The 15,475-nt window shown below is 40.3% G+C and overlaps 1 protein-coding gene across 2 annotated transcripts in view; it reads left to right on the plus strand.

The window, feature by feature from the left end:
• Positions 1-8,143, plus strand: part of eml2 (EMAP like 2) — a 31,985-nt gene extending 23,842 nt beyond the window's left edge. For both annotated transcript variants that reach the window (XM_086262302.1, XM_086262303.1), the window contains exons 8-22: positions 438-507; positions 690-800; positions 1,336-1,431; positions 1,596-1,730; positions 1,861-1,960; positions 2,691-2,845; positions 3,057-3,182; positions 3,278-3,409; positions 3,510-3,577; positions 3,734-3,822; positions 3,936-4,033; positions 4,292-4,379; positions 4,541-4,636; positions 4,908-5,038; positions 6,466-8,143. In XM_086262302.1, coding sequence (XP_086118428.1) covers positions 438-507; positions 690-800; positions 1,336-1,431; positions 1,596-1,730; positions 1,861-1,960; positions 2,691-2,845; positions 3,057-3,182; positions 3,278-3,409; positions 3,510-3,577; positions 3,734-3,822; positions 3,936-4,033; positions 4,292-4,379; positions 4,541-4,636; positions 4,908-5,038; positions 6,466-6,591 — 1,621 coding nt within the window. In that variant the 3' untranslated portion in view covers positions 6,592-8,143. The remainder of the gene's footprint in view (positions 1-437; positions 508-689; positions 801-1,335; positions 1,432-1,595; positions 1,731-1,860; positions 1,961-2,690; positions 2,846-3,056; positions 3,183-3,277; positions 3,410-3,509; positions 3,578-3,733; positions 3,823-3,935; positions 4,034-4,291; positions 4,380-4,540; positions 4,637-4,907; positions 5,039-6,465) is intronic.
• Positions 8,144-15,475: the final 7,332 nt, after the last annotated feature.

Genomic DNA, 15,475 nt, shown 5'->3' on the forward strand with positions numbered 1-15,475 from the left:
TGCCTGGAGACACTGGGATGTAAACATTAAGGCCCCCTGGGGCATGCTGGGAAAGCTACTCCGCTCTGCAGGGAAACAATCGTGCTCTCCTCTCCCACGCCGTCACGTGGAATCCGCCTCTTCACATTGTCATTTTTTTTGTGTTTTAGAAATGCAAAATATGATTCACATTGAAATAAATATTGTATATTTGTTTTTATTGACTTGGAAAATGTGAGTCAATCGGTTTGTTTATATGGCTGTTGTTTATACGTGTCAAGTGTCTATAACGTGCTTCTGAAAAATACTCGAGATTTCCTGTAAAAGTCAGAGACCAGAGAAAACGGCGTGTGTCACGATAAACATTTTTAAAGGCATCGTGTGAAAGAAGCAGAATGAATGAGAATTAATAATCACAAAGCCACAAATATAATTAATATTTTCTCATATCTTCTTAGCCTGAGTGTGCATCCTGACATGGTTACCATAGCAACAGGACAAGTGGCTGGAAACTCTAAAGATGGAAAGGTACTGCGAGCATCTCCAATCCTGCCGTAGCGTTGTCTCCTAATCACTAAATATGAAACTGAAAGAGCTTTAAAACTTCAAATAAAGTTTTGTTTTGTTTTTTGTGGAAACCAGAAGAAGGTTTGATATGAATCAAACAACTTTACTATGTCTCCTCTTTTTTTTTGTGTGTGTTTGTTCAGCTGCTGGCTCCCCATGTTCGCGTCTGGGATTCTGTGAGCCTCAACACGCTCCATGTGCTTGGAACGGGAGTGTTCGATAGAGCGGTCACCTGTGTGGCTTTCTCAAAGTCGGTAAGGAGCGTCTCACCCTTTTAGACTAGAGGTGTCAACATCATTCTAGTTCAGGGAATTACACCAATGAATAATGACCTCTAAAGAAAAAGGGGATGCATTTGGAGGTGTTTTATTTTAATGTAAAGACATATATTCCCCTAAAACTTCACATTTAATCAGCCAACTATTTATGTGTCTCAGTTTTTCTACATCCATCATCTACGTCAGTCGGTGTCATAAATCACAGGCTTAACAACGTTACTTGAGTGTGTTTTGGCAGGCGATGGTTAATGTCTTTGTCAGTAAGAAGCCCGTTAAACTGATGAGTCATAGTTCTGGCTCAGATATAATCAATGCTTTAGTCAGCCAGACTCATGATGTGATCTATATATAACACTGCAAGTGTAATGCTTCCTGCAAAATATAATACAATCCCAATAACTATGCACTTATCCAAATACCCAGTTTTTACACAAGTCATTCAGGCCCCTTTCTATGTTTTCATGCTTTATTAAGATTTAATCAGTTATTTATTCATTCATTCATTCACCAGAATGGCGGCACCTTCCTTTGCGCTGTGGATGATGCCAACGATCACATCTTGTCAGTCTGGAACTGGCAGAAGGAGAAGCAGCTGGCTGAAGTCAAGGTATGGCCACCTGAGTCTGATCTCATTCATACAGCTGTATCATTATTGATCTCCTGGTTTTAAATTTTTTTGATAACATGCATGGATGAAGGATTTTAATGGTATGTTTTCATGAACGTAGCAAATAGAATGAAACAATAGCTTCCTGGCTTCTGTCCCTGCAGTGCTCCAATGACTCTGTGCTGGCCGCTGTGTTTCATCCCATGGACACCAACCTGATTGTTACCTGTGGAAAATCTCACATCAACTTCTGGACCATGGAGGGGAACACTCTCACCAAGAGACAGGGCCTGTTTGAGGTATCGCAACTATACACAAGTTGTTTGTTCTTAAAACCCTGCTGTATATTTAGTTTTATTTCTTAAGGTGCAGTCTATGACAGCAGTCTTTTCTGTAGTCCTTGAAATCCTTATTTGTCTGGCTTTGTAGAAACACGAGAAACCAAAGTATGTGTTGTGTGTGGCATTCGCTGAGAATGGAGACGCCATCACAGGAGACTCCAGTGGGAACCTCTACATCTGGGCCAAAGGTACGATCAAAGTGAAAGTTCTGATCCAGCTTTTTTTTTTCTTTTCTTTTCTTTTTTGACAAAATTTAGAGATTCAATCGCCAATCACAGAAATCCTGGCTGCTTGAATTAACGAAGGTTTGAACACGTTTATATTCATATATGATTGTTTCAATAAAACAGGAATAACAGAACATAAAATTAAGCATTTGTGGATACAGCTAACAAAAAAGAAAAAAAACGAAGGGAAACACAAAAACTGGTTACATTGAATACAAAACAGAACTTCTCACGTTAGAACATAGGTTAAAAAAATTAACAAAACTCCAGAACTCTGAAGGGTCGATTGGTACTAACAAAACCTTTCCTTGCAAACGACACTAAGTTAGCAGCAACACAACTGAGCTTCACATTCCCATTAACACAGTAAAGTTGTAGGTCATCGGCCCTCGATGGAATAAGCAAATCTGTTAGTCAACAGGAACATCCTTAAATTGAAAGTTAGAGAAGTTTGTCAGAAAAAGACCCCAGATTTTACCAAATGTGCCCTTTTAATTCTGGGTGGATCTTTTCAAGACTGAGACACGACATAAGATCAGCAAGCCACTGATAATGGGGGGTGGGGCATCTGACATAGATACGGCAGTCTGGATTTTAAATGAAATCATTCATTTATCATTACTGTGAAGCACAAATGTAAAGAGGCAGGATATCTGCTGCTCACTCTCTGATTCCCTGTGTCGTCTGACAGGTGGTACCCGCATCAGCCAGGTGGTGTCAGCGGCGCACGAAGGCGGCATTTTCTCAGTGTGTGTTCTCAAGGACGGCACCATGGTGTCTGGAGGGGGGAAAGACCGCAAGGTGGTGCTGTGGGACCACGATTACAGAAAAAAGGCAACGATGGAGGTGAGCGAATTCTCCTCTGAGGGGAAATCGGAGGTCGTGAAACTTCTGTGGAACCCACTTAAATATTATTTTAAACTTTTCTCAGTTTAGTGATTAAACTGTCAGTGGGTGTCTCTTGTGTTGCAAGTAAATAACTCCAAAAAAAAGTTTTATTACTTAATGTTTTGAATATTGTGCTTTCTTTGACTCTGTGCTGCATGTGTGTGTCCAGGTGGGAGAGTCCTTCGGTCCTGTTCGTGCTCTGGCTGAAGGTAAACCCGGAGAACTCTTTGTTGGAACCACCAAGAATGCAATCATCAGAGCTGCCTTCCCTGATACATTAACACCTATTGTGCAGGTACATGCTGATAACATTCACAGGCTGACTACTAACAAATATTTTAACTTTATGCATGCTGCATTTTAAATAAGAAATGATATGATGTGCTACAGGGTCACACCGATGAGCTGTGGGGTCTGGACATCCATCCCACCATGGAGCAGTTTGTTACCTGCTCACAGGACAAACAAGTTCACCTCTGGGATGCCCACTCCCACCAGCCCCTGTGGAGCAAGACCATCGAGGTGAGGAAGATTTTTGTGAATGAAGACAGCGTTAGGGACTGAGCTTCCCGTTCAATCACAAGTACTAAATAACAAGTATGTCGTCTTCTCTGTGCTTTAGGATCCAGGGAGGTCTGCAGGCTTCCATCCCAGCGGGGCTGTTCTGGCTGTGGGGACCATGACTGGAAAGTGAGCCTTACAGCTGAAACAAGTTAAAATTCAGAAACTGAGCATTGACAAAACATTCACTAACACTGATCTCCTTTAATGCTGGAGATATTAAAGCCTTCCTATTTGGATCCTTGTCATGTGCATTTTCCCAAATCTCTGCCTTGTGTGTTGCAGGTGGTTGGTGCTGGACACTGACACTCGGGATCTTGTTTCTATGCACACAGATGGCAATGAGATCATTTCCAATGTCAAGTACTCTCCGGGTAAAACATCATCTGCTCACCTCGCTGACACAGATCCATAAAATGTTAAAGTTCAGACAAAATTTCATATTTCAGTTCATTGATTTTCTGCTAACTTCACTTTGTGTCTGCAGACGGTAACTTCCTGGCTGTCGCTTCCCATGATAACTTTGTTTACATCTATGCTGTAACTGAAAACGGCCGAAAGTACAGCCGTGTGGGGAAATGCACTGTAAGTAGATGCTCACATGGAGCGCCAGTTGTAAATGTCTGTTTGTAAATGAATTCCCATTCTTACAGTGATCTCTTTTCATAAAATCAGATCGCTAGTGTCTGAAGGCTTAAGTAGTTTATGGAGGTTGAAAAGTGAATTGATATATTGCTGTTCTTTGGATGAGAATTTCACTCAAAATTAACATCAATAACATTAAAAGAGAGTTTTAACAAAAAATGTTCAATCGTCACTCTGCATGATCTGCCTCTTCCCCAGGGACACTCCAGCTTTGTTACCCATGTGGACTGGTCGAAAAACAGCCAGTACCTTGTCACCAACTCAGGAGACTATGAGATCCTCTTCTGTAAGTCATACTTCATGTCTGTTCATGTGCACTTTTAGCTCCACCCTCTGATTTTACTGTCAATATAGGAATCTGGTAAAATATGACACTCATATCACTGACTTCTCAAAGTTATGTTCATATGTCAAGGAATCTTTTGGGGGGGTTTCTTCGGCTTTTAGGGGAGGCATCCAGTGGTAAACATGTGACCAACATGGACACAGTGCGCAACCTGGAGTGGGCCACCTACACCTGCACTCTGAGCTTCAACACGTTTGGTAGGTTGATAAAACTTTTTAAATTCATCTATTTTATCACACTAGTATTTTGCAATGTTTGCCTGAAGCAAGCGTAGCTCTCACACAGTCGTTTCTTCTTGCGAATTTGTTTTGATGGAGAAGAGCACGGTGTTTTTATGTGGCCGCAGCTAAAAAAACACGAAGTGACTGAAGATGCTGTTCCACTGTCTTCGTCGCCCTCGTGCTAACTCTGCCGCTGGCGCTTTCTTTTTGGTTTTTTTTTTTTTTTTGGTCTTTTTGTGTCTTGCAGGAATCTGGCCAGATGGAGCAGATGGCACAGACATCAATGCTGCGTGCAGGTCACATGATGGATCCCTGCTGGCCTCTGCTGATGACTTTGGCAAAGTGCACTTGTTCTCCTTCCCCTGCTCTCAACCAAGGGTCAGTCATGTTAACTCACAGTGACAAACACAAAGCACATCAGAGCCGGGGTCTGCGTGTTTGTATGCTCGTGTTGAAATTTGTTCCACTTCGCAGACACGCTGACTTTCAACACTGCCAGAACTACGTAGCTATGGTGTTTGTCTCTCAACTGCATTGTGATTAAGTTTTAATGAACACTGGGGAAACCCAATGAAAGCTCAGCAGAAATAACAGAATACCTTATCATTATCAGGCCTGTAATGTGCACAATGTCTGCCAGGTGTTTATATTGTGCTCACAAACCGTTGCAGGCTGTTAGACACCTTTTTTACAAGTTTTCAGTTAAAGCCTTCTAAACTGGGGCTGTAAACTAAATTGTCCATTAAGACAAACTGGCTGCCATTAGAGCAGAAAATCACAAGCTGTAAAAAGTTACAACATATTTTAAACAGATTTGGAATGAAAATGAGTGTTTAGTGGCTTAAACCAGACAGTTGTGTTTCATGAACAGCTGGTACGAATGTAAAACCCCCCACATTATACATTTGTTTTTCATTGCAAATAACCTTCATGATTATTGAAATTTAGAAGGTTCATGAGGTGATTTATGTGACCAAGAAGGTTAACGTTGTTTAAAGAAGATAATTTTCTTCTCCAGTAGTTTATATTTGGTATTATTGGTATTGGACCGCTGTTCCTGTAGCTTCCATGCAAATAAATCTAAAGCTGCAATAAGAGCCCCCGTCAAGAGGAGAGCATGGATTCGTAGATTAAATAAGTCAGGCTCCTATTGAATCAATGGAGTTGAGGTCGAGATGGGTTGCAAAGTGGCTTGCAGGGGCAGCAGCAGCTCTAGCAAGACTACAGCAGCTGAAATAACTTCCCATATGAGATTGTTCAACTTTATCTGAGTAAGATGTCACTGGCTATGATGCACACAAATTTACACATGCATAAACAAGAAAAAGAAAAGGGTTACTATTAACAATGGAGAACTTAAACTCTGTTATTGCTCTTGGACTCTACTAGAGAATCTTTGCTTGAGTCACAGTTCAAAATAAAACTTTTGTATCTTGTACTTGGTTAAGCACCTCAGTTCATCCTGAGTCTGGAAGGATCAGTTTTAGCTCCTCCTTCCTTAGGTCAACTCTCTTATGATTGGCTGCCCCTGACAAAAGGGAAGGTTTGAACTGCAGGTGATTGGGGATTATTATGACTATATTATCATTTGCTCTCCATGACATCTTACAAAGCACAGAGTAGGATGAAACCGAGCATTTAGTGCAGTAATGTATCCACCAGGTTAACAGTGCATATAGTTTATACATCCTTCAAATAAAGAAAACCGTGAAACTTTCATTTAAAATTCCCAAAAGAGCATGTTGTTCACTTTTAATTAATTACTCCTTAACTTTTTTTTTGTCCTGCTTTGCTTTGTTATCCAGGCTCCAAGTCAAGAATACGGTGGCCATAGCAGTCACGTGACCAACGTTGCCTTCCTGCACGATGACAGTCACCTGATCTCCACTGGTGGGAAGGACACCAGCATCCTGCAGTGGGTGGTTGCCTAGGCAAAATTATACACCTGCATCTCTGACTTCCACTGGAATCCTGTCTGACCCTCGTCACATCTTCTTCACCTCATCTTTATCCTCGGGCTACCACGGGGCAGCAGCTCCTCTGTGCCTACTGGAATTTAAAAAAGTAAAGAAAAGAAAAAATGCACCACCGTAACTTGAGAAACCCAGAGATGTGACACCAAATGAGTATCACTGGAATAGTTTAAAGTGTACTGCTGTTTCTTATAGACTGTAGAGAAATTACTTGTTGTAATGGAGGAAATTACTAACTTTTACCATTACAAAAAATAAATAAATAAATCAACTACTGCAAATCCACCTCATCTGACAACACAATAAATCTGCAATTTTTCCATTAATACTAACTGGGCCTGAACTCTTTCAACCCTTTAAAGGGAAGTACATCTGTTCTAAATTACAAGCCTGTCAGCAAGGTTAAGATCATGTATACTGCAGTTTGTTAACCATTTTAAATGCATGCAACACAATGAGGGTGAAAGATACATTAAGATTTTAGGGTTTAACATGATGGTATTTTTCAGACGTTGGTTTCCATAAAGTGTACATTTCTTGAAACTTGTTTGGGGTGTATAAACTAACACAATACAAAAATAAAGGAGGCGTGACACGTTGAACTGAGGTACTTAGATAAATTTTTTCATATCAAATTTAAACCAAATTTTATTTAGTGCTGTAAAATATCCATGATTTGTAATAACAGAATTAAAACATGAACCTTTTAGGAGTGCAAGATTTTTTTTTTTTTTTCTCCCCCAGGAGTGTGGAGTAGATCCCTGTGAACATGCAGTGATCTTTCCTACACCTGGAAAATCACAGATAAAATTTCAAACTTGTGCAAAGATTAAGTACTCTAAAACCATAAAGAGTGATAAATATTGGCCTGCATTTGAGCAAATTAATATTGCATTAAATGGGTGAAATCTTCCTTTTAAAATGCTTATAATAACCCCTCTGCCTTCTTCTCTTCACTGTTACATCACTCAGCATTTCCATACTCTTAAGGTGCAGATTGTAAGTATAGTACAGATTGCTGTTGGAGATTGTAAACGGTACAAAGTGTCTGTTTTGTCCCGAGCCTTTTGATTTCTCCTTCTACTGCTGGGCTGTTGTGTTTCTGATTGTACTACTACTGTAAATGTGCTGAGATGGCACTAGATGGCGCTACAGCGCAAGAGAATGAGCATGACTTGGGCTCCCCTCCTGTAGATGTTGTCTAAAAGGTCTTTAGAGTAAATATATATTATGCAGTATATCCGAGTGGCTGTGTTATTTTAATATTTAACTGTAACAACGATGGATGTTAGAATTATTATACTCGTGGCACTTTTAGTGATTGACAGCGAGGTAATGTAGGCTGCTGTGCCATGGAAGCTTGGGCTGTGCTTTGCCTTCTTGTTTTGTTAATAAAGTTTTTACCCAAATGCACATGATGCTTTTTTCCCCCCCCTTTATTTCATCAGCCAAAAAGCCGAACATGATGCATTGATGTCAGTGATGTAAATGAATAAAAACTAACACAATATTCCCAAAAGTATTCACTGATCTGCCTTTGAATGCATATGAACTTGAGTGACATCCCATCTTGAATCCACAGGGTTTAATATAGCAGCTTCAACTCTTCTGTGAATCTCCAGAAGTGCATTTTATTCCTACAGAAGCACTTCTGTGAAGACTGCTATTGATGCGGACACATCAAACATGTCTCCGCTCCAGTGGTGGTGTGCTTTACACCACTGCATCCTACGCTTTGCATTGCACTTGGTGATGTAAGGCTTGGATGCAGAGCCGTTCCGTGAAGCTCTCTACCCACTGTACTTGAGCTAATTTGAAGGCCACATGAAGTTTAGAAGTCTATAGCGATTAACTCTCCAGAAAGTTGCAGACCTCCGTGATTTTACATTGCCTACTACAGCTGTGTCGCTGGAATTCTCAATCACTTTGTTAAAATACCGCTAACAGTGGAATATTCAGCAGTGAGGAAAGTTCACGACTGGACTTGTTGCACAGGTGGCATCCTGTCACGGTATCACGCTGAATTAAATGAGCTCCCGAGAGGGACCCATTCGTTTACAAATGTTGCAGAGGCAGTCTGCATGCCTAGTTACGGTACTTGATTTTATACATGTGTGGCCATGGAAGCGACTGGAACAACCATTTACTTGTGCTCCTTCTTCCTGATGCTGCTCTCTGCTAAGATTGCCACATCTGTGGTCTTCTGTTCCTTTTCAGCCACCACTATGTGTGGTTGGTTGGCCAACAGATGCTTGTCTGTCTGGAATGAAGGTCCTTGTTGTTCTCAACCACCTTTGGGGGCGTCTTCCATCGGGACTAGGGTACTTAGTAGTCCATATGTGGCACAGATGTTCATGTGCACTATCCCAGTCACTTGGTTGTGCCTCTGTGTCAATTAGTGTTCACATAAACAAGCAACTAAATGCAACACATTACTCACCAAGCTCATGATATCAGATTTACATACATTTTCATATGATTAATAACAGATGGAAAATATTTGACATGAATACTGGGATAGTTGAGAGGAAATCAGCAATCAGTGGTATCAGTGGTAATCAGTGATGGTTATTTGCAACAACACTTCCAACATTGTTATGATGTACAGCAGCAATTCTGCAGTTTTTTACTTTAAAAAGCATGAAATGGAAACCCAAAGAAGATGATTCCAGTGTTTATCCAAAGAACAGCAGAATGCAATAAGCATAGTGACACTGCACTGGTGTTGTCATGACGGTCAAGTTTACCTATATCCAATGTTCCCTTCGTAAGAAGAAACAGGGCACGGTTTATCAAACAGGCCCCAACTGCTGCTGGCACAAATGTACTGTCCTCTTATGAAAAGTGCAGACTCCTTCCTCCATTTCCATTTCCATGTGGCCTAATGCAATCTTCTCTCACAAGGATTCTAAAAAAAATAGTTTAATCTCATTAGAAAACCCAGTCAGCATAGAGAACTCATGGTACTCTTTTCTGTGCTGGTAGGTTCCTAATCTTTATTTTTTTGTGGGTATGCATTTTCATTTTACTATTTTTACATGTTTAAGGGTTTGTTTGTTTGTTTTGTGTATTTGCATTTGATTGTTTTTAGTTTTTCTCTTGTCTTAGATGTTATTAACTTGAGCCCCACTTTTCCCTACCAACTGTTGCCCAGTAGGTGAGAATGCAACCGGTCTTGAGAGATTTATATTTTTATCAAGTCTTGTTTAAATTCCTTCTTTTATTGGATATGTGGGACATATAAATATATAAATAGGGTCATAAAACTTCAGAGTTAAGATAGTGAGTTTAATTGCACCAGCGAAAGAATTAAATTTGGGCAGTTAGATAAAATCAACAGAAATTACAGTAGTTTGTATACAGTCCTTTGATATACAACGTTTTTGCAGAAGTCTATACTCTGTACTGAAAAAAATAAATAAAAATATGCCCATAGAGGGAAAGTAGCAGCCAGGTACTACTAATGAAATGCACAAGATTCACTGATGATCAGCAAGTGTCACTACCTCTGTGTGTTAACACAATGCCATGATCCCAACAATTTCACCCCAAGGTCAGACCGTGCAATTCTCAGAGAATATTGCAAAAGCCCAAGAGCTCCATTGGAGACTCTCCAGGCCTTAGTTACCATGCTAAAGGTCATGATTGTAGTGATTTACACATTCACTAAGCAAGTGAAAGGCTGCTGTTTTGGAGAGACAAATCCCTTTGGTGTTCAGGCAACGGCTGAAAGTGAGCATTATTTTTTTATGATAGTAGAATAATTAGAAAATGCTCTGAGCAAGTCATTTGACTTGCTTGTGAGGAGGAAGCCTCTTCTCTCTGAAGAAAGCATGAGAGCATGACTAAGACTGCAAAGGTGCATCTGAAGAAACCACAAGATTTCTGGAACAATGTCCTTTGGACAAGGTAGAAATGTTTGGCCAAAATACGCAGTGAGACAAAAAATAGAACATATCAGCTCTGTTTGTCAGGTCATATCAGTATGCTGGTAGTAGATATCAGCACAAACATCTCATACCAGCTGACAGCACGGTGGTGGAGGGGTGATGATTTGAGTTTGTTATGCAGCCACAGGACCTTAGCCGGTTGCATTAGACTGTAGCAGCGGACCATGAACTCCTCAGTATCCTAGTATTTTAGAATCAAACATGAGTCTTTCTGGCTGAAATGTTATTGTGACCCCTGAGGACACGAGTGCATAAATAAGTGTTTGAAAACATCCAGAATAATGTGAGAGTCTGATAAATTCATCCTTGAAATTGTTAATTTAAGTTATTGCTGCTGGACTACAGAATCGTGACGTATACTTACAGTATACGATATAGTATAAGTATATCTGATGTGTCCTACATGAACATAACAGCTGACCTTATGCATTACTGAGGGCATTCACAAGATATATGCAACATATACCCAGCTCTACCCGATTAAATACAATAACACTTATGTTTCTATTTATATTTGTAGTTTATATTTGTTTTCATAACTCAACTGTGATATGACAACAAATATAATGAAATCATGAGGCCAAATGATCATGTGATGACTGTGATTTTAACTAGAAGGGTTAAAATAAGCTCAAGAACTGGAGGAATACATCCTCTCAGTCCTGCATAAAGCATTTATTAAATCAGCTTTTGGCTTTGCATCGGACCTGAACGTCACTCACAAAAGTGAAAATCTTCTAATTAATCTATTTCACTATCACATTGTATTTCCTGCATGCTCTTTAGTCTTTATACAACACAAACTACTCTTCCGATCTGGTCTGAGGACCTTTGATTGTCAAAGATCCCTATCACCAGCAACACTTTAGTTAAAACCACTTGAATTGCAGTCTTGAATGAGTATTATAGATTTCTTTTTTCCAATTACACTAAACAGCATTTTGCCTGCCCCAGCTTTAATGCTACTGTAGAGAAATACTGGTGTGGACAAAGTGATTACAAAGTGAACTTTAGAAGCTGCAGAAAAAATCAATGAAAGTCAGAAGCAGACGCAAACTAATGACAGAATTAGCTTTTTGTAGCATGACTCGTGTAAAGACCCGTGAGCTGAAAATAGTTCAGTTTGAAACCAAATACTTAGAAAGCCTGTCTTAACTCAGCAAAATCGTAAAATGATTGAATAGAAAATACTGATAAAGAGTTATTCATGTTGTTATTTTTCTTTTTTAGACTTATTCTTTCTCTTATATCCTTCTATAGAAAAACACTTTCACATGATCTTCTGTATTATTGATAGGGTACAATGTAAAGCGCCTTGAGGAAACTGTAGTTGTGATTTGGCGCTGTATAAATAAAACTAAACTGAATTCTGTAAACAAAGTAAAGCGTAACAGGTTAGCATCCTTACAGTCACTGATAACAGATCATCTTTTTATCTCTGGATCACCGAGGCCTGCTTTCTCATGATCAATCTGTGAGTATTTACTGTTCTGGTGGGTTCTTCTAAAAATGGCATTAGATTCTCTGAAAACATTCAATTTTCTGGAGGGGCTGTAGCAGTAGGTGGTGGAGGTATTATTGATGTATGATTCATGGTTGGGGATGATTCATCGCTAATTCAGTTTTATTAAGATACCAGCAAGTGTTTTATTCTTGCTGAGCTCCCTCGACGGGGGACGCACATTTCCTGTACATGGAAAGGATGAGACCGAGACATACAAGACCCTAAATGTTAACATAATAAACATCGATGTGTAGGAGGAGGGGGCATGGAAGAGACAGGAATGCTTGGGCTTATTAGACACATTCGAAGATGGAAGATAAAATATTCCAAGTGTTTTAGTAAGCTTCTTGTAGTTTACTTTGGGTCTGTACTCAAGGACAGGGTCGTGCATACTACAGGAAGAAACTGGAGCTACATGAATATGCATACCTGTTTACTTTAAATCCTTCCCACAGCGCAGTGCTAATGCTAATTCTGTGTTGACCGATCGGACCATGAAAATCTGTCTGTAAAGACATAATGTTTGCCCATTAACTGATTCATTATGCTTTCACGGCACCTTACTATGAACTGGCTGATGTATGTGAGTGTAAATAATTCACAGATGAACTGCACTGTCTTTCAAATGTGTCTTACTGATTAAAATAATTATTTTTAGTAATACATCAATCTTATCACTTGGCCCACCTGTGGAGGGTTCATGTGTTTTATGTGCAGCAGCAGCATCTGACAGACTCAAAGCTGCAAAGTGCTCTGGATGTGGATTTCATCCCAAAGTCATTTGTGTGGGATACACAGCCAATGTCATTTTATACATACCACATGTCCTCCAGAGGTTTAGAGAGCGAGAAAGCTGGACCCAGATGTGCTATACAGAGACTGGCTGTGACCAACATCAGTTTCATCTTAGACACACTCTGATGTAAGGGTCTGAAGATGTTCAGCTCTTGTGGATGAAAGAGACAAACAGAGATGAGGGTTATACAGGGAGTGCAGAATTATTAGGCAAATGAGTATTTTGTCCACATCATCCTCTTCATGCATGTTGTCTTACTCCAAGCTGTATAGGCTCGAAAGCCTACTACCAATTAAGCATATTAGGTCATGTGCATCTCTGTAATGAGAAGGGGTGTGGTCTAATGACATCAACACCCTATATCAGGTGTGCATAATTATTAGGCAACGTCCTTTCCTTTGGCAAAATGGGTCAAAAGAAGGACTTGACAGGCTCAGAAAAGTCAAAAATAGTGAGATATCTTGCAGAGGGATGCAGCAGTCTCAAAATTGCAAAGCTTCTGAAGCGTGATCATCGAACAATCAAACGTTTCATTCAAAATAGTCAACAGGGTCGCAAGAAGCGTGTGGAAAAACCAAGGCGCAAAATAACTGCCCATGAACTGAGAAAAGTCAAGCGTGCAGCTGCCAAGATGCCACTTGCCACCAGTTTGGCCATATTTCAGAGCTGCAACATCACTGGAGTGCCCAAAAGCACAAGGTGTGCAATACTCAGAGACATGGCCAAGGTAAGAAAGGCTGAAAGACGACCACCACTGAACAAGACACACAAGCTGAAACGTCAAGACTGGGCCAAGAAATATCTCAAGACTGGTTTTTCTAAGGTTTTATGGACTGATGAAATGAGAGTGAGTCTTGATGGGCCAGATGGATGGGCCCGTGGCTGGATTGGTAAAGGGCAGAGAGCTCCAGTCCGACTCAGACGCCAGCAAGGTGGAGGTGGAGTACTGGTTTGGGCTGGTATCATCAAAGATGAGCTTGTGGGGCCTTTTCGGGTTGAGGATGGAGTCAAGCTCAACTCCCAGTCCTACTGCCAGTTTCTGGAAGACACCTTCTTCAAGCAGTGGTACAGGAAGAAGTCTGCATCCTTCAAGAAAAACATGATTTTCATGCAGGACAATGCTCCATCACACGTGTCCAAGTACTCCACAGCGTGGCTGGCAAGAAAGGGTATAAAAGAAGAAAAACTAATGACATGGCCACCTTGTTCACCTGATCTGAACCCCATTGAGAACCTGTGGTCCATCATCAAATGTGAGATTTACAAGGAGGGAAAACAGTACACCTCTCTGAACAGTGTCTGGGAGGCTGTGGTTGCTGCTGCACGCAATGTTGATGGTGAACAGATCAAAACACTGACAGAATCCATGGATGGCAGGCTTTTGAGTGTCCTTGCAAAGAAAGGTGGCTATATTGGTCGCTGATTTGTTTTTGTTTTGTTTTTGAATGTCAGAAATGTATATTTGTGAATGTGGAGATGTTATATTGGTGTCACTGGTAAAAATAAATAATTGAAATGGGTATATATTTGTTTTTTGTTAAGTTGCCTAATAATTATGCACAGTAATAGTCACCTGCACACACAGATATCCCCCTAAAATAGCTAAAACTAAAAACAAACTAAAAACTACTTCCAAAAACATTCAGCTTTGATATTAATGAGTTTTTTGGGTTCATTGAGAACATGGTTGTTGTTCAATAATAAAATTATTCCTCAAAAATACAACTTGCCTAATAATTCTGCACTCCCTGTATGTACGTTCTTAATCAATGCGCATGCTTCAAGACACTCGTGCTGATTGTGTTTCCCACTGACACCTCGTCTGTGACACAGGAGGTAGAGCAGGTCATCTACTAACTGCAAGGTTGGTGGTTCGTTCTCTGGCTGGCCAAAATAGTCTGAGCCTTGAGTTTCTTTAGATGGAGTTATCAGCAAGTGTGAATGCCTGAATAACGCTCTTGTAGAATAGAAAAGCACTGCATAAGAACCAGCCTGTTTACCATTTGGGTTTCAAACCTGGGGTGAGCATATTGAATGGTCCAAATTTTGGTTTGCGAAACAGAATTGATCCTGTGTAGGTGCCCTGTACTGGAAAATGTGCAGTGAAATTGTTGACATCAAAAATAGAAAATGACAGACTGCACACAAATAAACTCCAGGGGCCTTCTGTGCTTCAGTGAAACTTGAGTCATTAATTTCCTTAAAAGGCCGATTCAGTTCATGAGCACAAAATAAGGTTAGGTCTCAATGTCTTCCTTAAGGTCACCTTTGGTTTGTGTCCTCTGGTGTCCTTTGAGGTAAGGGCTGAAAACTGGAGTTGGTTGGCAGCTGCTTCCTGTTTTCTTAAAGTGGCAGAAGATGTGAGTGTGAATGGTTATCTCTGTTGCCCAGTCACAGAATGACAACATGTTGAGGGTGTAACTCACCCAAACAGATAGGCACACACCCTCTGTGACCGCAGTTGGATAAAATATTTAAGGAAATTAGGAAAATGATCGTATTGCATGGCTGCAGTTTAGCCGTAGGAGACAGAGCCATCTGTGTCTCGTGACAAACACTGAGAGACTAGCACAACTATATTAGCAGATTTAA

This window comes from Aulonocara sp. 'chitande type north' Nkhata Bay, linkage group LG14 (genome assembly GCF_057382095.1).
Source record: "Aulonocara sp. 'chitande type north' Nkhata Bay isolate Kocher_YH1m ecotype deep benthic linkage group LG14, A_spYH_male_GT1.1, whole genome shotgun sequence".
Classification (NCBI taxonomy): domain Eukaryota; kingdom Metazoa; phylum Chordata; class Actinopteri; order Cichliformes; family Cichlidae; genus Aulonocara; species Aulonocara sp. 'chitande type north' Nkhata Bay.